This window comes from Dipodomys spectabilis, unplaced genomic scaffold (genome assembly GCF_019054845.1).
Source record: "Dipodomys spectabilis isolate Male_0828 unplaced genomic scaffold, ASM1905484v1 ptg000297l, whole genome shotgun sequence".
NCBI lineage: Eukaryota > Metazoa > Chordata > Mammalia > Rodentia > Heteromyidae > Dipodomys > Dipodomys spectabilis.
The window spans coordinates 8,415,160-8,440,772 of record NW_024870974.1 but is presented as its reverse complement, the minus strand read 5'-3'; the positions used below and the strand labels follow the sequence as shown (position 1 = coordinate 8,440,772).

General features: G+C 35.8%; 1 protein-coding gene across 1 annotated transcript in view; it reads right to left on the bottom strand.

Moving 5' to 3' along the window:
• The window catches only part of Stpg2 (sperm tail PG-rich repeat containing 2), a 242,143-nt gene that overhangs the window by 178,571 nt on the left and 37,959 nt on the right, over positions 1-25,613 (bottom strand). Inside the window, exons 9-12 of the mRNA XM_042701598.1 lie at positions 20,519-20,626; positions 14,906-15,062; positions 14,393-14,544; positions 9,630-9,743 (exon numbers count right to left, since the gene is read on the bottom strand). Coding sequence (XP_042557532.1) covers positions 9,630-9,743; positions 14,393-14,544; positions 14,906-15,062; positions 20,519-20,626 — 531 coding nt within the window. The remainder of the gene's footprint in view (positions 1-9,629; positions 9,744-14,392; positions 14,545-14,905; positions 15,063-20,518; positions 20,627-25,613) is intronic.

Here is a 25,613-nt window from a genome sequence, read left to right as displayed (position 1 = left end):
GTTTATAAGACTTCTAATCTCTAATTAACCAGCAAAAAGACAGCAGTAGATGTGTGGCTCAAGTGGTAGAGTACCACCATTGAGCAAAAAAGCAAAGGGACAGTACCTTGGCTTTGAGTTCATTACAGAAAAAAAGTACATAAAGTCACAAAAATAAATAAATAAATAAATATTTTCATGGGAAAAAATGTGAGAAACTCAAATATCTGGAAGCTAAAAACACATGCCAAAAATGTCTCAAGCTATAAAAGTTTAGAGAGATTTTTTTCATAAAATCATGCACTTTAAGAACAGTGACACTGATTAAGATGCATTGTACATATTCATATACTTCTGTGTAAAACAGCAACTCTTTTACAACTACTTAAAGACAAAATATTTTAAAAGGAACAGTGCTAGCTCTTTCACTTTGTAGTTCACATATTCTCTTGAGATCAACAGTGTATTTAAAATAAACAAAGCTTTATTTATCAAAGTAGGAGAGTGAAGAAAAGAGGTATGTAACTGTCAAAAACAACTGATATATGACTTCAAGTGTATTATTTTATGATAATTAGAAACCTTGTTTAGCGTTAAATTTGCTTTAGGTATTGCTTCTAGTACTGTCTGAAAAGCAGAAAATATATCTTGATCTTACTCATATTTATACTCAAAAAAAATACCTTCCAAGATAGAACATAAGATTTGCATGAGCTCCAGTCCTTTTATTTATTTGAAGAGAATGAATTTTGTGAGTTAAAGGTTAACTAACTCTCTGATGGAAGAATAAACTTAAGAATCTAATAATGTTTCATTCAAATAGAAAGAACAATAAATTTAATTGTAGACCCAGAGAACTGCTAAGTTCTATAAGCCAGAGACTGTAAGATCTGTGTTTTCACTAGATCAGCCACTCCCCATGGCTGGCTACTGGGTAAGTGATGGAGGCTTCCTCTGTCCAAGCTATATTCCCATCTCCATGGCAACCAGTGTTCCTCACTGCCAGAAAACATCTAAATAACTCTTACTCAGGTATATTCTTCCTTCAAAAATGTTCTGTGCCAATAAACTTACACACTCTGTCATAATCTTTCTGTTATAAAATATGGAGCTAAAACCATGGATTATGGAATCTGATAGGTGCAAGTTTAACCTTCAACTCAGCTATTGATTAGCTATAAAAACTACGGAACAACCCTGAGCCTCCATGTGCTTCCAAAACAAAACGTAAAAGTGCGTTTAGGATAACTAAATAAGGAAATACAATAGGTAGCAAGATAAATTATTCATGTTTGGATGTTCCCAGCTCTATTCTACACATACAGAAGATGAGATGCCTTGGAGGTGGGATTCAAGTCTAAAAACAAAACGTATGCCACTGATATACTTTGCATACAACTTCATGCAGTAATTTTAAGGATCTGCATTCTGTGATCCCATCAGGTAACCCATCCAGTCAGCTATAGGAGTTGCCACTTGTGGCACTAACTAGCTCAGCAATCAAAAGTTGTGAGTTTTTACAACACTTTGGCTTTAGGATTTTCATGTTCGGAATTAAGCAAGAAGCTCAAACTTCATTTAAAACATTCTCTGCCTCGAATGTAGATTTACATTTCAGCTGTATTTAAAAATAATTAGATTTTTTTCTGGAATTAGAGCAGATGAAGAATATATAAGCACTCAAATTTGAAACTTCTGGTTTGGATGCATTAAAGTTAGAAATAACAAATACAAAACAGGGAGAGAGGTCAAAAAGCAGTTGGTAATAGATGTGAAATCACATTGGTAATAGATGTGAAATCACATTGTAGACATAAATGACCTACTGGGTCCTCCCAAACAAAAGAGCCTCACCCTTAGAAGTATAATCATGGAAGTACAGCATTAAATTCTCTGACTTGGCAAAGTAGTACATTCCTATCATCACAGAAGTCAGAAAGCTGAGGAAAGAATATTAACAGTTCAAAACCAGCTGGCGCTAAATAAGGAGACACTGTCTCAAAAAACACATAAATAAAAATAAGCTGTCACCATGTAATCTTATATAAATAAGATAATTTATCATTATACAAATAAAAATGATCACCATGTAATCTCATTTTAACTTTATTTGAGATCTGTCTCAAAAAAAATACAAATAAAAATAAAATTACCTGATGACACTTAATACCTAGTTTGGCAATATTCCCGAGAGTCATTAATACTGGACCACATACTTAATTACAGAATAGGGGCTTCATCATGTTACTAAATATAACAAATACCAGACAGAATCAATAGGCTTCAATTTTATGACTTTCTAGTGCATAAGTGCCAAAACATTCTATACAACCTGAAGCTAAATTTGAAATTTAAGTGTGAATATTTTAAATTTAGTAAGGAAATTTTTTAAGATGAAGAAAAAGTTTAACATTTACAATAATATTATTTTTAGGTTACTTCCTGATTTTGAGTGTTTATTTTAATCAGAAATAACAAAAATTATCATTGCAAATCCTGAAAATGCTAAAGCTCAAATCAAAGCTGTACTTTTAGAGTAAGGCACTAAAAATAAAATTTCCAAAACATAACAGTTAAGAAATGTAGATATTTACATGTCAGATAATCAACTGTTTGAGATGACTTATCTGAATTGCATAAGTTTGAAAAAATCTCCCTCTCTAGAGCTGTTTCCAGAATAACATTTATCTGAGGGAAAATTCTTATTCAGGTTAGGTGTGTTCACCAAACACACCTAGAAATTCCTCTGAAAGCAAACACAACCAATCTGAGGAGTCTCGGTCACCCAAGTAGAAACATCAAATAATGGATTTCCCTCACTATGCTATCTCTCATAAATTAAATTAGAAAAGTAGAAAAAATAAAAAATAAAATTCTGAGGGCACAGAGCCTATCATTTTAAAAATTCCAATAAAGAAAATCTAAATCCTAGAAGCCTTACAAGTAAATTTTTACAAGCATTTCAGGAAAAACAACGCAATCTTAAATAAATAAACAAATAATTCTCTCTCCCTGAATGAGAAAGATACTTCATTTTTTCTTAAGAATTCAACTTAATTTTGACTCAAACCTCTTAACAAATGGTCATAAGTAAGGACACCTGCTTTCTTTACCCACATAATTTGGCCAACATTCTTGGACTTACAAAATAACTTCCTATCACCGTGCTTTTCTAGACGTTATTTCTGATCAGGAACTCATTTCACAGCAAAAGAAGTGTAGTAACGGGCTTGTGTCCACACAATACGGAAGACAGTTTCACATATGCACCATGTTCAGACACCACCATATAAAAGAAATCTCTCGAAACAGACTAGCTCAATAACTATGTACATATGACCATTTAAGATGATGCTAAGCGAAATGAACTCCAAGATATGGACACAAGAGTTTTTCTTTGTGGTTGTTGTTGTTGTTAATGTACTATGTGATTTTTTGTTTCTTTTGTATGTTCTTTCCCCTATGGCATATCCCCTGTTGTCACTGTATTCGATTTTGGTACCCTGGTATCGTATATATCTTTATCTGAATTAGGGAAGGGAAGGGGAACAACAGAATGGTGAGACAAAAGACAAGGGGGGAACCATTGCAACATCAGTACGGACAAGACAGTATGTTAGAAGTGATCTGTACAACTGTGGGGTGGGAGGGAGAGTGAGGGAGAAGGGACAGTAGGAGAAAAAATGAGGGAAGGGATAACAAGTTTGACAAGAAACGTACTCATCACTTTCCTTATGTAACTATAACCCCTATGCACATCACCTTGACAATTAAAAAAACTATAAGAAATTAAAACTTAGAAAAATAAGAAGGAAAGAGAACTGAGCATGTAACTGCCACATATAGCTGAATGATGCAACCAACCATAGCCTAATGTACCTGGCCTCCCCTACAGGAAAGCCTGCCCGGCAATTCTGAGCTCCAAGAAGTCCTTGTGGGCTCAGTATCCAGGCTTGGTCCAGTGTCAAAACATGGTATGACAAAGAATTCAAAATGACATCTTAAAGAAATACAGTCAGCGACATGAGAACATTGACAGCTAAACAAAGAAAACCATATTCAATATGGAAAAACATATTCAAACAAAAGTAGAAGTTCAACAAAAAGCTTGCTTATTTGGTTTTTGGAGACAAGGCCTTACTATAAGAGTCAAGCAGGCTTGTAACTCACTGTGTAGTCCAGGCTGGCCTTGAACTTGTGATTCTCCTCCCAAGCCCTGGGATATAGCTGTGTGCCACCATATCAAGCTTAAGTGTCTGTTCTTTATAAATTACCCGGTGTCAGGTATGGTGTTATAATTTATAAAGCAGTGTGATCTGGCATTTAGGTAAAGAGAACTATAAATTTTAAAACTGCAATTTAATATGGAAGTAACAAAATATTTAGATGGTCTCAGACTATGCCCAGAAATTAAGAAAATGATTTCTGAAAACATATCTCCTCATTTGGGAGAGCATTTGTACAAGCATTCCTTGTAAAAAAATGATTGCTGTGTCTCATTAGACATGGGAATCATTTATTTGCAGTGTTTTATACAAATTTAAATGTGTGTGAAAAGATGCAAATGTATGGTAGCTATCTAAAGGGGTGAAATATAGTAGCTTTAAATTACTATCATTCAGCTCTAAACCTCAGAATCTACAAACAGTTCTACTTTTCTACATACTAAGAAAGTGTATTAATAAGAGAGTATATCTTAAATATTCTCACTACAAAATATATATATAAAGTGTCCTTGTTGGGTACGGCCTTGGGGGGGGGGGGGGAGCACACAGGATATGCCACAGAATACACTCAAGGCTGGTGGGACTTCCCCCTTTCCATCTGCTTCTTCAGCCCAGAAGCAACAGCTCTATCCCATACTTAGAATATTCTCAAACCATCGCAGTTTCCTCAATATGTTTCTGCTTCATTTTTCTTATGCAATTATATATCCTATCAAACTTTTTAATATAATACATTCTCTCAGTATTTCTCTTTTATAAAACTTCATATCTTTGCCTTTGTGCTTTCCTCTGAATTCTCTACCTGTATCACTTTATTTTTTTCTACCAATCTTATTTTAGTTATATGAACCTGTGACTGACATAGTATTAGTAAAAAAAATTAAAATTTTAAATATTCTTGAGTAAAATTTTTCATGATACAGTGGAATATTTGTTTCTAAAAACATCTGAGTGGAAGAGCCATTAGCATGTACTTTTATTCAATGATGAGCAGAAGCTCACAATTTAATATTCCAGATTGGCCAAAGGATGACTGTTAGCCTCATCAGTGATATCAGATTTCCTCACATGAATGCAGCACTGAAACTTTCTTAACAATTAGAGGACATTTTGAAAAGATATAAATTCCCAAATACTTAAATATACTGAAAAAAACTGACTCCTCATGAATACATTCATCTTAAATTAAGGTAATTAGACACTTGAACATTTCAAAATGCCATGTTTCATTAGTTGTGATTTTTTTATAAAGAAGGCTTAATGGTATTAATAACCATCTTATGCCATATGGAGAGGTGACATATATAGTTGCATTGGTATCAAGGACCTTAAATGGTGAAGTTAAAAGGTCTTGGCTAAAGATTTTTAAATCACTTGAACAGACTTTCCTCCTCTTAACTCCCACAGGTTTGACTAAATAATGACTGGTTAAGACAAGATGCAGGATTTGGATGGACTCCATAAGTGACAAGTCTCCAATATTATTTAGAACACAAATCATTTTATGGTGTTCATTTTAAGTTACTATAGCATTTATAAAACTGGAACAAGATTTCTCAAAGTACACTAAAGTATAAAAAAAAATTTTGTCAACCAAAGAGTAATATAAAATCATTTCTCCATAAACCTATAATTTGCTGCTGAGGTGTATGAGAAAGGAAGAAAGGAAGGAAAGAAGGAAGGAAGAAAGGGAGGAAGGAAGGAAGGAACGAAGGAACGAAGGAAGGAAGGAAGGAACGAAGGAACGAAGGAAGGAAGGAAGAAAAGAAAGAAGGAACACAATTTAGAACAGTAATCTAGAACCAGAGACTTCCATTGTCTTTACAATACCTATAAACGTACTGAGTGCCACCAGCAGCCAGTCAGGAAGCAGCTGTGTGAATCTGGATCACAAAAGTGCATCCTGCCGGGCAGCTGCCTTCATTCCTCCTTCCCACCATGACGCAGGTAGCACCCACTCAATAATGCTTAGTCTTATTGTTTGCTTATGAAAACCATTTTATGAACTAATAAAGTTAGTAAAAATAAAAGCTTGACAGACTTTAAAACATAGTGGAAGTACAGGATGTCTACAAGTACATTTTGACCAGTTCTCTCATCAGAGTGTCAGAAAGCAATTCTTTAAAATCTTTACCTTATATTATTGTGCCTATGGTATGAAATGCATCATAATATTAGGTGTGTGCTACACCAATGGTTAGGTGCATAATGAGATACCAACCACCAAGTAACCAACCCACAGAGCAAATGAAAACTCTGCTAGAATCTAATCATTTCTACGAATATTCCAATGGCATAGGGCTTGGGATATGGCGCAAGTAATACAACCAAATATTCTATTGGGAAAGTAAAAGGAAAGAAAGGGGGAGAGTAGTAGAACAATTTTTAGAGCAATGTTGATTCTTAGAGCACAGTGCAGCTGAAATCTATTTCTAACATATTTGTCCTATCCTCAGGGCCCTGATGATCTATGCCACAGACCCAAAGGATCTTTATTTTGTGCTCCTAAAATGCTATAACCAATGTACCCCTGGCCCCTCTTCAAAGCTCCACAGGTCACTCTAAGCTTTCCCAGTTTTAAAGTTTCATTTCTAGCCCGTTTTTGTTGTTGTTCCTCAGCCTAGAGGTGATAGCATTCTTGTGTTACCATTTCCATAACCGCTCAGTGCTCCCTCTGCCTTTTCAGTTCTCTAAGATCCACTTTCCCTCATATTCCTTTCCCTCAAAAATAACTCATTATCTTCTGAGTACATACGACATTCTGTTGTGAGTTTTGACTTTGTTTTGACTTTGCTCACTGTTTAACAGGAGCTAATCAAATAAGAAGTTGGCACCCTTGGCCAACCTCTGGTTCAACAATATTTAAAAGTAAGCATTCAGAATTAACAAACTGTTTTCACTCTAAGTACAAAGCCCTATGATAAAGCCTTCTGACACATATCTCTTGTCTCAGAAATGAGCTAACTGTGTTATTTATCCATCCTTTGACAATCTTATCCTGTGAGACAGAGTGGCCTCAGGTTGGAGTCTAAACTAAACAGAACTGACCTGCTCCAACTTCTCTCTGGTTCCATTCTGACAGTAATTCCTTCAACAGGAATTGTGTCCGTGGGGGTTTTTGTTGGGAGGGGGGATTGTTTTGTTCTTCATATTCACCACTACATGTTTAATACAAGGGTTAATACTAAAAGCTCAAGGGAATCTTTTTTGTTTTGTCTTTTTGTTTTTTTATTTGGGGGATGTGTGTGTGTGTGTGTGTGTGTGTGTGTGTGTGTGTGTGTGTGTGTGTGTGTGTGTGTGTGTGTGTGTATGCTTGCACATGAACACAATGCACATAAATGTGCCAATCCTAGGGCTTGAACTCAGGGCCTGGGCACTGTGTCTTAGCTTTAATTGTCAAGGCTAAGTAACCTTCTACCAGGTGAGCCACAGCTCAACTCAGGCTGGTTTTGGTTTTTGGTTTTTGGTTTTTTTGGGGTTTTTTTGTTTGTTTGTTTTGTGGGTTTTTCAAAAAGTTTATTGGCGATAAGAGTCTCGCAGACTTTCTTGCCCACACTGGTTCAACCAAGATCTTAAGATCTCAGCCTCCTAAATTTCTAGTCATTATTACCCCACACAAAAAATCCTAGACCAAGATTTTACATCTTAAATTCTGTACTATAAAATGAGAACTTTGGCACATGCACTACCATTCAACATCTTGACTTATCATTTTGTTGAGCTCCGCAAATTAATGACTCATGTGTTTACTCAGCCTGGGAAAACTATCTATTTTTGACATCAACTACTCCTATTATTCCTTTGCATTCTGTTTCTAGACTGCCTAATAAACATACCTGGTTTGCATCCATCCTCCATTTATCCTATTCGCAATACTTTTATCTTTTTATATTCAACTAATGCTGATGCTACAAATTTTTAAAAAGAAAAATACTTCTTAGGGACCTTATAAAATAAAAAGAGGTGTACATCTAATTTCTTTCTGTGGAACCAGCTGTTTTTAGTGTGAAAATATTTGGAAAATTAAAGTGCATACTCTTTAGGATGTCATGCATATCCATGTACATAATATCGAGGAGGCAAACTTCCTAATACTCTTATTTGAAGGGTAAATTATAAAACTACTACATTATTTCATATATTTGAGGACTTATTCAAATTTTAATTTGAGAGTAAAAATTGTTTTCATTAAATACATATTACACACCCAACTCTTCCAAGGATCTATGATTTGCAAAAGGATTAAACCACAAATGTTTCTGTGACTAAATTTTTCCCCCTTGGGGAGCCAGAGTCTCACCTAATACTTTTAATTATCAGAATTGTAAAAAGGATAACACTAGAATAAAAGCGTTTAGATCCAAAAAGAAACTAAGTTAGAAGATTAAAAATAAAAATTAGGACAAAGCAATTGGAACAACTCTTTCTCTTTAGAACAGACCTGCATTCTCATTTCCAACTACAGACAAAGTATATATACACACTTCTACCAGGTGCCTTCAGAAACTTCTACTGTTCTTTCTCACCCCATAGTACTTCTTAATCTACTCTGATCTAAAAATATGCATACTAGAAAAACAGTACTTTTAATATATTTCATCTAAAATGAATTAGGATGTATGTATAGCAATGAAGTACTGAAGAAATAAAATCCAGCCCTAAAATATCCTAAGATAAAGACATGACCTATTAGAAGGCAAACTTACTTAAAATTACTGAAAATATATTACGTATCAAGCACATGCCTAGGTAATTTTAAGCTAATGTTTTTTGTTTATTTTGTGGTACTAGGGTCTGAACTCAAGTCTTCAATCTTGCTAGGAAGGTGCCCTACTGCTGAGCTATACTTCCAACCCTGTTTTCACTGGTTATCTTTCAGATAGGGTCTCTTTTAATGTCAAGGTACACATCTTGGCACCAGCAATTAATTTTGAAATTCAATCTGCTTTACGTTTTCAATGTACTCAATAGGAGCTAATCATAAAATGGTATTTTAGTTTAAAAACAGGCATCAATATAGGTTAAAATACAGGTTTACAGCACTGAAACACATCACTGAAGAATCTTGAGTTTCAAAACAGACACATATTAAAAAGAAAAAAATTATACTATGAGTAAATTGCATTGGACTTAAACCTTCTATTCCCGATTCAATACAGTAAGTTCAGCTTTCATGTGTGTCCCAAGAATGAATGCTTTCTGACAAAATGGGAAACTCCATGTAATCCCTCTTCTTGGGCAATCATGGACTTTTGCTTAGTTTTAAGAATTTTGTTCAATTTTTAAAATATGGAAGTATCAGGTTAACTAAAGACAGTACACAGGCTACTCAAGTACCTCTCTCAGATCCTAATATAATATTTTTACTACACAGTTTCCTTCAGGTTATCTAGATTATGAATTGGTTTGGTGAAGTCTTCTTACCGGATGTACCACAGTATACTTTTTTTTTTTTGTTCTTGACAAGAAAATAGCATAGTTGTTTTTCAAGTTAGGTAATTCTTCTGCAGTTGTAGAGACCGATGAATTCCAAGCTTTCTGTTGAAAGGAAGGGTTTAAAAGAAGGGTTAAAAACTTTATTTTTGACTGGGCACCAGTAGCTCACACCAGTAATCTTAGTTACTTAGGAGGCTGAGATCTGAGGATCACGGTTCAAAGCCAGACTGGGCAGAAAAGGCCCTGTGAGACTATTACCTCCAAATAACCACTGAACAAAAACCAAAAGTGGTGCTATGGTTCAAGTGGTAGAGCAATAGCCTTGAGCACAAAGAGGCTCAGGGACAGCACCCAGGCCCTGAATTCAAGCCCCACAACCAACAACAAAACAAAGCAAAAAACTATTTCATAAGTGCATGTAGGGCTATAAATAAATTCACAATCACACACCAATATTGCTTCTTCATTAGAAATAGACACATACTCAGATTTTAAAATTTACATCAAATATTGATGTATAAAGCCTAATACAGTAGAAACAGTTGGCTAAATTAACACCTAAGTAAGGTTGGTGAATCTTATAAACTTGTTAGGCACACTAGGGGTGCAGTGCTGCCATAAAACTCACACATCAGAGGCTGGGAAGGTGGCTCAGTGGTAGAGCGCTTGTCTTGCATGCCTGAGGCCCTGGGTTCGATTCCTCAGCACCACATAAGCAAAAAAGAAAAAAGCCGGAAGTGGCACTGTGGCTCAAGTGGTAGCACGCTAGCCTTGAGCTGAAGAGCTGAGGGACAGCGCCCAGGACCAGAGTTCAGGCCCCATGACTGGACCCAAAAAAACGAAACAAAACAAAACAAAAACCTCACACATCAATTCTGCTTATATTTTACAACCAATAGGTTGTAATCTCAATATATATAAGGTATGTGTTCAATTATATATTATTTTGAATCATTATTAATACATAAAATAAAATCCCCAGGCACTGGTAGCTCACCCCTGTAATCCAAGATATGCAGGAGGCTGAGGTCTAAGGATCATGGTTCAAAGCCAACCCAGGCAAGAAAGTCCATAAGACTCTGATTTCCAGTGCTAATATACAGCTAACTACTAAAACAACTGGAAATGGAGCTGTGGCTCAAGTGGTAGAGTGGTAGCCTTGAGCAGAAAGCTCAGAGACAGTGCCTAGGCCCTGAGTTTAAGCACCAGGACCAGAAACAAAAATATAAACATACATACATAAAATCTATTAACCATAACTTAGAAATGTGGAAATTCTTCACTAATATATTTTTCTAAGCAAAATGAACAACACTCTCAGACATAATTTCACTGAAGACATAATAAACAGAGGCTAATAATCTAAAATTTTAATTTGCAATTAATTAATCCTTATGATATTGTACTGTTTCTGATTTACAATTTATTTATTTGCATGCATTTAATAATTTAAACTGTGTAAGCAGCAGCAACATTCTTTGCTGATACAAGGGGTAAGGGTTTTTGTTCCCATTTTTATATACTTCACTGTGTTATTTCATGATTTTATTAATAGCTACTGTCTCAAAAATCTGACACATACTAGAAAATTGTTAAAGAGATTTCTTACTTTGGTCTTTCTTGGTAATTTTAATTAACTTAAAAAAAAAGATAATGCCCCACATGCTGTAGCGGCTTCATGAAACTACCTGGTTCTCTACCCCTAGTGCTGAAGTTGGCATTCTCCAGCCTTTCCTCGGGATGGTGTTTCTACCTAGTCATTCAAAAGAAAGCGCATAGATTCAATCTGCTTCCAAACAAAACTATCACAATTACATCTTTTGAAAATGAAAGAGCCTTCAAATACAGAACATATGAGCCAGCATTATTATTGTATAGTTTTCAGATTCTGAAGCTAAGAAATAAGTTACTTTTGTGATTTTCATTTTCTTGTACATGGCACTAGAAATTTGATGGAAGGAAGTTCCAATATGGTTTCAGTTTTCACTCCTTAGGAAATAGAAGTCACCAACTTTCAGTAAAATTATCAAGGAATGTGTTACCTTTTAAGCAATTTTTGGATTTCAAAGGGGTGAACAGTTTGCAACAGACCATATTTATACTATAAAAAATTAAAAGTAAATCCAGATAACATATAACAAAATCCTACTTTCTGAAGGCCTCGGGGACTTGTGGAAATTGCTTAGAACTGCACGTGTCAACCAGCTGACTTATGAAATGGTAACCCCTATGTACAAGACCTTAACAATGACAATACAATATTTTTATGAAAAAAATCTGTCAACCTATGTTGCTTTTTCCCTGGGGGCATATCTACTAATAGACAATACAGCAAGAATCTGGTGTCACACCTCACACAGCAGTGATGCTTAGGAATTGTGAACTTATCATACTGCCTTTTTGATGCGTCAGAATGACAAAACCAAAATTTAAATATTTGCAAGAGTTAAAGGCAGGGCAAAGCCATAAAACATAAGCCACAAAATTAGGATGCAGAAGCCTCAAAGACTAGAGATCATAACCTGGCACAAAGAAGGACACTGAATACATCAAGTTCACTATGGATCTTCCCAAAGAACTACCTTTAAGGAAGTGCGACAACCAGAAGTAAGCTAAAAACTGCCAAAAATGTAAACAGCACATAGGGCTAGAGGTAGAATGCCTTCCTAGCATGTTGATGCCTTTGGTTTGAGCATCAGCACCACAAAATTGGATAGATAGATAGATAGATAGATAGATAGATAGATAGATAGATAGATAGATAGATAGATAGATAATAGATAGACAGACAATAGATAGATGGATAGACAGATAGATAGGCAGATAAATATAAAAAATGTGGTCAGCATAGTACAGGACTTGATCTGTTTCAAAAAGAAAAATATAAGCCAGGCGCTGGTGGCTTACACCTGTAATCCTAGCTACTCAGGAGGCTGAGATCTGAGGATCGTGGTTCAAAGCCAGCCCAGGCAGGAAAGTCCATGAGATTCTTATCTCCAATAAACCACTAGAAAACCAGAAGTGGCACTGTAGCTCAAGTGGTAGAGTGCTAGCCTTGAGCTGAAGAGCACAAGGATAGCACCCAAGCCCAGAGTTCAAGCCCCACAACTGACCAAAAAAAAAAAAAAAAGAAAGAAAAATATAAAATTTTTCCAGTTTAAAAAAAAAACACTATTTAGAAACTCTACAAACATTTTAGACACAATATATGTCATCTTATTAAAACTATAAGGCATTTCAAAAGACACAATATGTATATGATTAAATATCAAGTGAACAGGTATCAGGCACCAACAGGAAGTCATTGATTCAAGGCCATCCAAGGCAAAGTTAGCAAGACTCTTGTCAAAACCAATCCAGGTGTGGTGACACACACTTGTAATCCCACTACTCAAAAAGCAGAAGTGAAAGGATCACTATCTGAGACTGGCCCAGGAAAAAGTACAAGACTCTATCTGAAAAACAAAACTAAAAGCAAAAACTGGAAATACAGTTCAATTGTAGAGCACTTTGCCAACAAGCAAAAGGTCCTGAATTCAAATCTACAGTACCAATAAATATGTAAGTATGTAAATATAAATAAGGAAAATTAAGAGCGATAGATGACACAGATATTAGGGCTAGCAAATAAGTACTTTAAAATAACTGTGATTAATGTACTCAACAAAATAGAAACAAATTAAAAGAACAGTGGGAAACATGAAAAATGAATCTTTCAGGCCCGGTGCTGATGGCTCATGCCTGTGATCCTAGCTACTCAGGAGGCTGAGATCTGAGGATCGTGGTTCAAAGCCAGCCCACGCAGGAAAGTCCGTGAGACTCTTATCTCCAATTAAACACTCAGAAAATCGGAAGTGGCACTGTGGCTCAAGTGGTAGAGCGCTGGCCTTGAGCTGAGCGCTGAGGGACAGTGCTCAGGCCTAGAGTTAAAGCCCCACAAGCGACAAAAACAAAAAAGAAAGAAAGAAATGAATCTTTTCGAAATAATTCAAAGTTGTGTACCAGTGGTTCATGTCTGTAATCCTGGATACTTGGGAGGTTGAGACTGGGGACACTCAAGGGCAACCAGGAAAATATGAGACTCCTTTCTCAACCAGTTTGTAGGAGTATGTGTATGATATGTGCAATAAAACAGAAGATAGCCCATGAATCATTATTATATAGCAATTTCCTTTAACTTATTAAGCATTTTATTTACTGGCATGTAAATAAAATATTCTTTCTTTTGTCTTTATTGTTGCTACCATTGGTCACATCTGAAAAATCATATGCATCTGAAAACTGTACTAAAACACTGAACTGAATTCTGAAACTATCACTCAGCTATGGGCTTTATTATTTGCCTCCTGTCATACAGAATGCTTCCATATTAGAAAACTTGCCATTTTAAACCTAGCTGTATGGTTCATTCTCCTTAACCTTCATTTGTCTCCAAATATGTTCGTTTGTTGGGTCAAATCTGCAGGCTTTTACCATTCTGCTTACCCTGTGTGAACAAATGTGGGCATGTGCACATTTTTTTCAAGTGTTATATTTTTCATCTCTAGAACTTCAATTTGTACCTTTTATCATTCGTGCTATTTCTCTATTTAATATGCTCGATCTTTCTCCTGCTTTTCCTAAGCTATTAAATACAGTCACAACAATAACACATCTTTGTCTACTACTTCTGTTTGCAGATGTAATTTTAAAAGAACCCTATGAAGCTGGTATTGTGTAGAAAGAATATTTTGTTGTTATTGGCATATTACCTGGTAGTGTGAAGGTCCAGGAGATTCTTTCGAGATCTGAAAAAAACTTCGAGGAGTAGAAGAACCAAATGCACATTTATTATTTTTCTTTGAGCAGATATTTTTAATATTGTCAATTATAGTGTTGTGTAGGATATTATAAAATCCTGGACCTAAAATTGTAAAGAATATTATATATTAGAATAAACTTGGTCTTAATTCCTTTTTTTTTTAAACTAAGTAATTTGTTGCTTTTTTTTTTTAAGAAAAAGCACTCATATATTTAGCAAGCCCCACATGGGGCTGTGGCCAAGGGGTAGAGCATGAGCCTTCAGCAAAAGAGCTCAGAGACAGACTCAAGTCTAGAGTTCAAGTCCCATTACCAGCACACACACACACACACACACACACACACACACACACACACACACACACACACACACACACACAACATTATCTCTGGCATGTACAGCTTGTTAAGAACGTTAAGGTACATTAAAACAAACACTAGAAATGTGTATATGAATTGTATACCTGGTAATTGCTCTTTCTTGCAGATCTGTTTGAATCGAGCAGCACCTTGACCAAATGGGGTATTTTTCACTGGTGCTTTCTTTGAGCACTTGACAGGAGTTTGGATTGCATTATATGCACCAGGAGCTGGAGTGACTGATTTGGTAGGTATAAATCTCTACAGAAGAACAAGAAAATGTGTAGTGAGAATGACAGTACATAGTAAGAATCTAAATGTTATTCTGGGAGCTGTGGGGCACTCGTGGCTCAGAAGACTGAGATATGAGGATCGTGGTTCCAAACCAGCCCAGGAAGAAAATCTGAAATATTTTATCTCCAATTAAGGCTGGTACTGAACCTGTGGCTTAAGTGATAAACTGTCATCCTTGAGCAGAAAAGCACAGGGACAGTGCCAAGGCTCTGAGATCAAGCCCCAGGACCAGTGCACACATGTACACACACACACACACACACACACACACACACACACACAAGTCTGCAAGTTAAAAGAAAGAACTACATGATTATAATTTCTTTAATGAATGAAGTTATATTGAATTAGCAATGATCCTCAACATAAATATTCAATTCACTCAATAACTTCATTAAATGCTTTAAGAAAACTAATTTTTTTTTTTTTTGTCAGTCCTGGGGTTTGGACTCTGGGCTTGGGTGCTATCCCTGCGCTCTTCAGCTCAAGGCAAGCGCTCTACTGCTTGAGCCACAGTGCCACTTCCAGTTTTCTAGTGGTTTATTCTCCAATAAAGAGTCTCACAGACTTTCCTGCCCGGGCTGGCTTTGAACCACCATCCTCAGATCTCAGCCTCCTGAGTAGCTAGGATTACAGGAGTGAGCCACTGGCGCCCGGCAAAACTAAAATCTTATATTCAAGTAGTTTATAAGTGAAGTTTAACTTACAAATATATTAACATTAAATATAAACGTGTTTTATATGTACAACTATGAACTATGAAATATAATATTGTATAATTTTACTTTTGAACTTCATATTTGAAAATAATTTTAAATTTACAGAAAAGATGTATAGCACTGAAAACACCTGTCAATCTTTACCCCAATTCACTTTTATTAATATTACCATTAACTTTTTATTTGTCCTTTCTGATTGCTTCTCTTTCTCTACTCACACCAATGTGTGTGTATGCAAATATATGTGTCTATATGTATGCACATATATAGATATATATGTGTATTTCATGGAAGGTAACAAATGTAATGATTCTATACCTCTACGTACTTCCACACGTATTTTTTTTAAACAGGAATTTTTTCTTATATACCCACAATATAGTTTTCAAATTCTGTAACTATATCAGTGGCACAATACTTTCTCCCATTCATATCCACACTAATAAGTCTCATAATGCCTCTACAGTCTGTGATCGAGTATAAGTTTATATATTGCTTTTAGTCATCATGTCTGCTTAGCCTCTTTTTATGCAGGAATATTTCTACAGGCTTTCTTTGTTTGCTGACTTCTACAGTTTGGAGGAATCATATATCTTCTTTGTAGATAATAGAATCTTTCTATTTGAGGTTTATCTGATAGTTCCTTATATTTACATCTTGATTACGAACTTCTGGGAGAACACTAATAGACAATGTTTAACTTTCTCAGGGTACCACATTTGCAGATACATGGTAGCTTCTGGCCCTCGGTATTTAACCTTGATCTAATCCCACAATCCCTGCATCCTTGTCATTAAATGCTCAACATTCTACTATAAGCAAGAGCCCACTCTTCCCTTTCAATTATTTATTTCATTGTCTTTCTATCTACTTATTTAACTGCCAATTTCATATCCTTGTGGGTTCATGAATGCCAGTTTTAATGGTTTATACTTTATTTTTTTATTGTGAAAATACTGTACAGAGGGGTTACAATTGCATGGGCAAGATAATGAGTACATTTCTTATCAAGCATTGTAGCCTCCTCCTTTGTTTCCCCTCCCCATCCCTTCCCATCTTCCCCTCGCCCCCCCCCCACCCAATCCTAATGGTTTATACTTTATTGCCAAACTTTATGCCAGTGATGTGAGAGGAGAGGGCTCACATTGCTTCCTATGTCCCTTAGATAGATGGTCATTTTTTGTCTCTTTTTTTTTAGGATCAACTCTCTCATAGAAGAAGATATTACAGTTCATATTCTACCTATAATGAAACTTGTCATGTCTCAATGGAAGTCTAAGAGGCAACAAAATTACTACCATGATCTAGGTACTAGAAATGCTCCTTTGCTTCATGACTCCTTTAGCAAAAGAAAACTCCACATAAGCACACATGCAGATTCACATACATACACATTTACACAAACATGCGTACATTTACATATGCACACACACACACACACACACACACACACACACACACACACACACATACACACACATATGCAGGCTAACAATGAATTCTTCAATTCGGAGTCATATCCCAAGACTCTTTCTTATAGCTCCAATCTGTACTGATACATACCATCTTCCTCACTGAAAATCCTAGCACTCAATAACAATTTTGTGCTTAAGATAGTAACACATCTAAAGTATTTTCGTAATTGTGTCACTCATACCATTCCAATAAACCAATTAATTACTAAAAGTAATTCAGAAATGTTTACAGTTCCTACATTTTCTACCCACTTCTTAATCCTATCCAAGACTATGGTAGTCAAATACTGTGAATGTCTGGATTATTCCGTTCTTTGTTAAAGATATTATTTGGTTAAAGATATTCATTTGCAATACAATTACCCAGTCATTTACAGTCGCATTCAGTTTTAGAGGGTTTCTGGCTCTTTCCACTCTAATTTGTTTTCAATTTTTAATGTATAAAAGATGGACATGCTTCCAAAAGGCAAATATATATTGTTAAAAGTATTATCAAAGAAGTATTACTTTTTCCCATTTCCCTTCCACCCTATGCATTGCTGTGCATCCTATCCATGTGTAACATTTTGTGATTTCAGAGCAGTAACTAATTTCACACTTCTAACATAATCAACGTAATTTCAACCAACTGCAAAACTTCTACAAACAACTGACATTTCAAGGCCAGCACAGGTGTGTTTTCCCACTCCTAACCTCTTCACCACCTTCTCAGGTAACAACATTATCCTAGCTGTATTTTCTTAAAGACAGTTATGTGTATGTTTCCTATTTTCCATTCTTTTACACATAAAAGGCAGTACACTCTTCTGCACTTTGTACAATAGGTAAATATTAACATTACCCAAAAGCATGATTTATTACTAGAAGCACTAAAAACAACTCCCTAAATTTTTGCCTAGATACCATCTTATTGAGATGCCAAGGATGATGTTGAAAATGATCATTCTGAACCCCACCTAAATTATTTGAGGAGTTAAATCATTTACTGATACCTAGGGGCTTGATCCCAGACCAACTGAACCAATCTCTGAGAAGAAAAAGCAGCAGGGAAAATTGGAATCTGGGTGTACAAAGAAGTTAAGAAATTCACCCAGATAATTCTAATGTGTATCTAGTGCTGACAAGCACTGTCATATACAAAATATTATGTTTTGAACTTTCTAAATAGTTCAAGATATAAAGCAAGTCAATACATTTAGATTAACACCAAAAACAAAACAGACAACTCCTGAAATCAATGACTAAATTGTCTTTATTTCACTAAACCAGAAAGTCTGTGTCCTAAGTTTATCTCATTAATTGTATTATTCCTTTTTCTATCACAATTATTAATATATGTGTTCATATGCAACTGAACACTAATACCCTGATCAGTGCCTATGCTTGTTTTAAGTCCTCCATGTCTTTGACTTCAGAACCATTACTTGCTCACTTCATCAAAGCTTTAAACAAAACCAACATCATCTTTTCTCTCAAATTTTTATTAAGGTATATTAATTATACAATGGAGTTTTATTATGCTATTGCCATACATGCATAAAATGTACTATAATCATATTCACCACTACATTGCCATTTCTTACCCCTTCTTGTTTTCTCATTTTTTTCAATATTAATTGGTGTTATGTGATATAAAATTAGGGCTATATATCAGATGAGCAGAAATAGCATAAAATATGAGTTAGTTGTGAAACTGTATTTAAAACTCTCAAGGGGCACCACAGATGAATGGATCCAAAAATTGTGGTATCTATACACAATGGAATATTATGCAGCCATTAGAAATGACAAAATAATGGCATTTACAGGGAAATGGATGGAACTAGAAGGAATCATGTTGAGCGAGGTAAGCCAAGAACGAAGAGACAAACGGTACATGGTCTCCCTGATAAGTGGATGCTAAATCCAAAAGGTTAGGTGATACGACAAAACTAACAGGACTTAAGAAACAAAGAACTCCCGCTCATCTGGTTGAACCACTACTAAATATCCCCATGCTGCTGATCACAAACATGGTATATAACATGTGAACACTGTTATATATTACAGACTGTGGTAGACAATTTGCTCCAGGGAAGTTAGAATGAACTTGTGACTTTGAAATTATGTAATCATTTAATCACAATCAAAAAAAAAAGAACCTCGGGGAAGGGAGGGAGGGAGGGGATGGTAGGGGGAAAACAATGGAGGGGGTAACAATGTTCAAGAGGAAGTGTACTCATTACCTCACTCATGTAACTGTAACCCTCTGTATAGTAGCTTTACAATAAAATAAAATTAAAAAAAAATAAATAAAAAAAAAACTCTCAAGGGGCACACGCGCATGCACACACACACACACACACACACACACACATCCTAGCCCCTACACATCCATCTTGTGCACTGCTTTAAGTACCATTAAGTTGCTCTAAGCAGAAACCTAGTATTCATTTCTGGTTCTTCCTAGTCCCTCATGTCAGCATCTAGCCCATTAAAAAGTAATCTTAATTATATCTACAAAGTATAAGTGCCGAACTTGTCTCCAAGGAGGCCTCTTAGGTATAATGAAACCGAAGTAGTCATCTGTAGTCACCTGAAGGTTAATAACTTTCCCAAGTTAAATAAAATAACCAGAGATGTACTTAACACTGGTAGATAAATATCACAACTATCTGGAGATTGCAGCATTATAAACATTGGCCAGTACTTAAAATTGTCTTGCTTTAGAAATATGTAAACACCTTTAAGTCCCCTTAATATACTCCATGGAGATACTTCCATAATCTCCATGAACTCCAGCATCCCTGATGAAGGTCCCAGTGACAGCTGTAGATCTGACCTATTGCAACCTCCGTGGGCAACCTTGAGAACTTCTCTAAAAGATATGTGTGTCCACAGTGGTTACACTTAACCCTCTGCACAGGGCAGAGTGAAATTTAAAATTTTCTGTATTTGACACTCCCTCTCAGGTGAACTAAACTTTCACATATTCCAATTTGCTTAAATGAAAATGTTTAATAGATAGTTCAAATGCAAATATTCACCTGTATGTTATTGCTAATATTCTAACCTTATTTCATTTTACCCCCACTTTTGGCAGTATGTTTTTCCCAGGCCATCTTAATTCTAATTTCCACCTCCATTTCTAATTTTCCTTTTACAATCCTCTTAAACATCATTTACTTTGTGGCTGGCCTCATATTATGCCTATTAGATTCTCTATATGAAAATAGCTATAGACCATTACCTGTGATTGAGAAAGAAAAGCAGGGGATGCATCATTTACATTCAGTGTTGTACTTTCAGTCTTCTGAAATTGACTTTTAATTTCATATTTTCCAGGCCCTGGTATTCCCTAAATTACAGAGAGAAAGAAGTACATGTTCTCATTAGGAAACGATCTATAGCACCTAAGGGAAGAGATAGCTAAACATCTGAACCAAATCTACAGGGCTTTCAGAAAAGTCCTATAAGATATTATGAAAGCACTTCATTAAAAGACAAGCCAGAGTAAACTTAAAAGAAAATTTTATTTTCCTTAGCAAACATCTCTTGAATCTGAAAACATACTACTTGAAACTCTGCTGCCCTCTATCGGTGAGCTCAGAAATAAATTACCTAATTCTTCACATGATGAAGAAACAAATTTTGTAGTTCTTCTATTTAAAAGAATACATCTAGCTTTTCTCTTTAAAAAAAAAAAATGACTGTCTGGCCAGGAATGCAGGTATATTTCCCTAGAAACCACAAAAAAATAAACATACTGTCCTTTCAAATTTCCATTAATCAACTAACTGCCTGATGTTTTCCAAAAAATTAAGTCTCAGAAAATATTTTTATTAACTACAAATCCTAAATGTAAGACACTAGGCCTCGCTAGGTTACGTTTCACAGGCATAAGCCACTGATGCCAGTCCATATTAATTTTTTACAGCTACATTTAGAATTACCTAATGTGTCAGACATGTTAGGTTATTCAATAGGTATTTGATAGAATTCTGCCCTTATGAAAAGTTTTGCAGGTGAAAAGACCAATAACTAATCAGATTAGCTAATCACAAACTTGAAGGATACAAAGTGCTAAACAGAAAATAATAGTAGAAGACAGGGAAAGAAAAACACTGATGTTGAAATCTAAACACAAGAAGGAGCTTAACTTGTAAGGAAGGATGGAATAGCATTCCTTCTTTGGAAGTGTATGCAAAGGCCATGTGTGCTGGCTTTTCTGGTACAGTTGCCAGCACATATCAAGTCCCTAAGGAAATGTTCTATCTAGGATTAGAATGGCCAGGTTATATAATAGTTCTATATTTAACTATTTTTCAAGAGATCCACTTACTCTTTTTTTTTTTTTTTTTTTTGGTCAGTCATGGGGCTTGAACTCTGGGCCTGGGTGCTGTTCCTTAGCTCTTCAGCTCAAGACTAGTGCTCTACCTCTAGAGCCACAGCTCAAGTCCTTTCCTGCCCGGACTGGCTTTGAACTGCACTCCTCAGATCTCAGCCTCCTGAGTAGCTAGGATTTACATACATGAGTCACCAGTGCCCACCTTCATCCACTTACTCTTGATAGAGGTATGATATTTTAGATCCATCAGTTATGCAAATTGAAATGATATTTCCCATATCTCACCTTTGTTTTTAATTGTCATAGCTATCTGGTACAATTTAGGTCTTATATGTCTCCCCAAAACTCATTTGTTAAAGACTTAGTCACCCAAATCAACCCATAGGCTGCACAAGGTACTATTATATGTACTAATGTGTACTGATAAAACTAAACCATTCTTCTTGGAGGAAATCAGATCATGGGGACATGTTCACTTCTATGCTTTGGATACCACAAGTTCATATGTTAAGAGCTGGATTCCAAGCTGGTGGCTCTACTAAATCCCTGAAAGAAGTCATAGCTGAAGGGACCGTGTTTTCGTTATACCAGAACACCAGGCCACTTCAAAGTTCAAACACATTACAGTGGGAATTACAAAGGACTTCAGTGGGAATTACAAAGGACTTCTGAGTTTAGGCATTTTTAAGCATAAGTTTCACATTTCCATTCTCCAAGTTCTGAAATCCTAGTTGGACTGTAAAGGGAAATTAGATACAGTCATGAAAACATGTAAATATGGAGACATGTAAATATCTTAGATATTTACTCAAACCCCAAGTGAATAACAGCCAAGAGATCAACCTTCAGTGTTCCCATATCATTAGAAAACTATCTGAACCCAGTGGACTCAGAGAATCATTATGTTGTGACAGCTCATTTCAGTAGGCTTGAAATCATCGTGAATGATTTTGCTAAAGCACACAAAATGTACTAATCACTGGTTGAAGGATTAACAATCTTGCTTGTAATTACAGGCCCAGTGAGTTTTGGAGTAGTTTGTGATCATTGTTAATGGATAACAGAGAAACTGATCATTTGTAAATGGTCTTTGGGAGACCCAATAAGGGTTCTACTGTCAGTGCTGGTTTTGTAACACTATGCCTGTATGGACAACAGAATGCAAGGAACCTTGGCAAGAGTCCATTTGGAGCTCTGTGGTTCTGAGGTATTCATGCACATGCCAGCTTCCCTTTCAGCCTTTCACCATGAAGAATATCCTTTACTTTAAGGCTGTTATTTCTATTCTTCTTCTTCAATGAACTTCAGGAATTGTCATTTTGCTTTAGTACCTGAACCCTGTCTACCACTATTAGTACAATCATGAAAAATAACGAATTGTTGTTCTAATGCACTACATTTTGGGGTCATTGGCTAAGCAGCAACAGGTAACTAAAACTATCAGCCAAAATTTACTAAGCACCTATTTGCCAGGCAGAAATTTCAGTTCGTGAGTAAGAAAACTACGACATGAAAAAGTTGAATTATTTCCCAAAGCAACATAGCTAGCTTTTAAGTGACTAGGCCAGGTAGTATTGGTCAGTAGCCCAATCCCAACTGCCAATTTTGCTTTTCCATCCATGGAGGCTGTACTAATCAGTCCTTGTAAACAAATGTCAGAGAAATTAGAAGCCAGAGCATGGCTGGATGGAGTACTTCAATTTTGAAATGTGAACTTTGTAGGCCCTATAAAATGTCAAAGTTGTGCTATCATGGGGCTGGGAAGGTGGCTCAGTGGTAGAGCGCTTGCCTTACATGCATGAGGCCCTGGGTTCGATTCCTCAGCACCACATAAGCAAAAAGAAAAAAGTCGGAAGTGGCGCTGTGGCTCAAGTGTTAGAGCGCTAGTCTTGAGTTGAAGAGCTGAGGGACAGCGCCCGGGCCCCATGACTGGACCCAAAAGAACAAATAAGCAAACAAACAAAGTTGTGCTATCATATACACAATAAAGCACAGAGACCTGGTGCTCAGAAGTCAGGGCTGAGACTCACTTTGAAAGTGATGGGTGAATCTGGAAGGAGTAGGGACCCCCTGAAACCATGAAACTAAATGGGGTTTCTAGGAAAATTACATGGAGAAAGAAAAGGGCTAATATTATATAATATTTGTCTGATTCTGTTATCATTTTTGTAATAAAAGTTTTCATTTCAAATGAAATGTATTTTAAATGCACATCTCAGACTCAGTTCCTGCTGTAAGTGACTATCCTCATGACTGATTGAACAGAATAACGCATGATTTGGAACTATTGAAAAGAACATGTGTCTGTCACATCTGCTTGCATCATTACAATATTAATTTTGGTTCACTCGGATGCATGATGCATTCTTTGTGCTTGATATCAGGAAAAAAACCTTTTTCCATGTAGTTTTAAAAGCTTTAAACAGAACTGGATCAAATAAGCATGTTCTCTTAAGAGAACAAACTATTTGAAAAATAACTATATTAATCAACAGTTATATTGCACATGTTATTGCATAGCAGAGGCCACACTTTAGCTACATGTCACCCAAATGCGAAAACTTAATTAGCAACAGGAAGTGGTTGGTATCAAGGATAAATCATATACTAGTTAGCCAACCATATGTTCAGTGACAGAAACAGAAAACAAAAATAGTCTTTAATGTAAGTCTAGGCAAGTAAATCAGGAAAAACAACAATTAAGTGTATGCTACTAAGTCTGGTTATATATTATTTGTCTAAAGTAGAGTTGTCATGTATAGTATGAAATAGACAAACATGAAATTGAGTAAAGCTGATAAAGAATTCCATGCTTTGTTGAAAAGTAATTCATATCAACATTGGTATTGGTGATTCCATTAAGTCAAAAATTGAAAACAGCAACCCTGAAGCCACTCCACACTGCCCAATTCTTTTTTTTTTTTTTTTTTTGGTCGTCGGACTTGAACTCAGGGCCTGGGTGCTGTCCCTCAGCTCTTCAGCTCAAGGCTAGCGCTCTACCACTTGAGCTACAGCACCACTTCCCACACTGCCCAATTCTAAGGTAAAGTAAGTGCGATTAAATATGGCCAGCATGGAAATCTCACTAACACAATCAGGAATTACAAAAGCGTTTTTATTGAAAGAGGAAACATACACAAAGATAATGTATGATTTCCCTATAATTGCTATATGCTATCTGTGAATTATCTAGTAGCAGTCAAGATTTATTATGCCCATTTTGGCAAATTAGTGCTATGTAAATGTTCAGAGTTCATTAACATTTATTACTGTGCAATGCAACATGAAGTTCCACACAGAGTTAGTTAATGTGAGGATATTCTTCCTTCTCTTTACAACCTAAATTCCCTTTTTGGAGGAAAAAGAAATGTTATCATTTAATTAATAATATGAAGACAGTTAAGCACATCCAAATGAAATAATGTTAAGGGTTATAAATCTTAAATGAAGTTAAAGAACCAGCATAAGATTAATTAATATCATACTCACAAAGACAGAGAATTCAAATGCAAGCAAATAAGTGTTAAACACAAAATGGGATACTGGAAATCATTCACCTTTATCCCTAGGGGGCAGCTTTTAATCAGCTCCAATTGATTGACTGATGGTTGTTGTTTTTCTTTTTTTTTTTTTTTTGCCAGTCATGGGGCCTGAACTCTGGGCCTGGGCACTGTCCCTCAGCTCTTCAGCTCAAGGCTAGTGCTCTACCACTTGATCCATAGCTCCACTTGTGGCTTTTTCTGCTTATGTGGTGCTGAGGAATCGAACCCAGGGCCTCATGCATGCAAGGCAAGCACTCTACCACTGAGCCACCTTCCCAGCCCTTGTTTTTCTTTTTTTTGAAAAAAAAAAAAAGAGAATGAAAATCTGGATTTGTATATAAAATCTTATAAGCTATAAATGCATGTAATTAACTTACTTTTAATCAATTAATTCAATTTTTAATAAAAATACACCCATAGATCCAGGTACCAGCCCATACCTATAATCCTAGCTA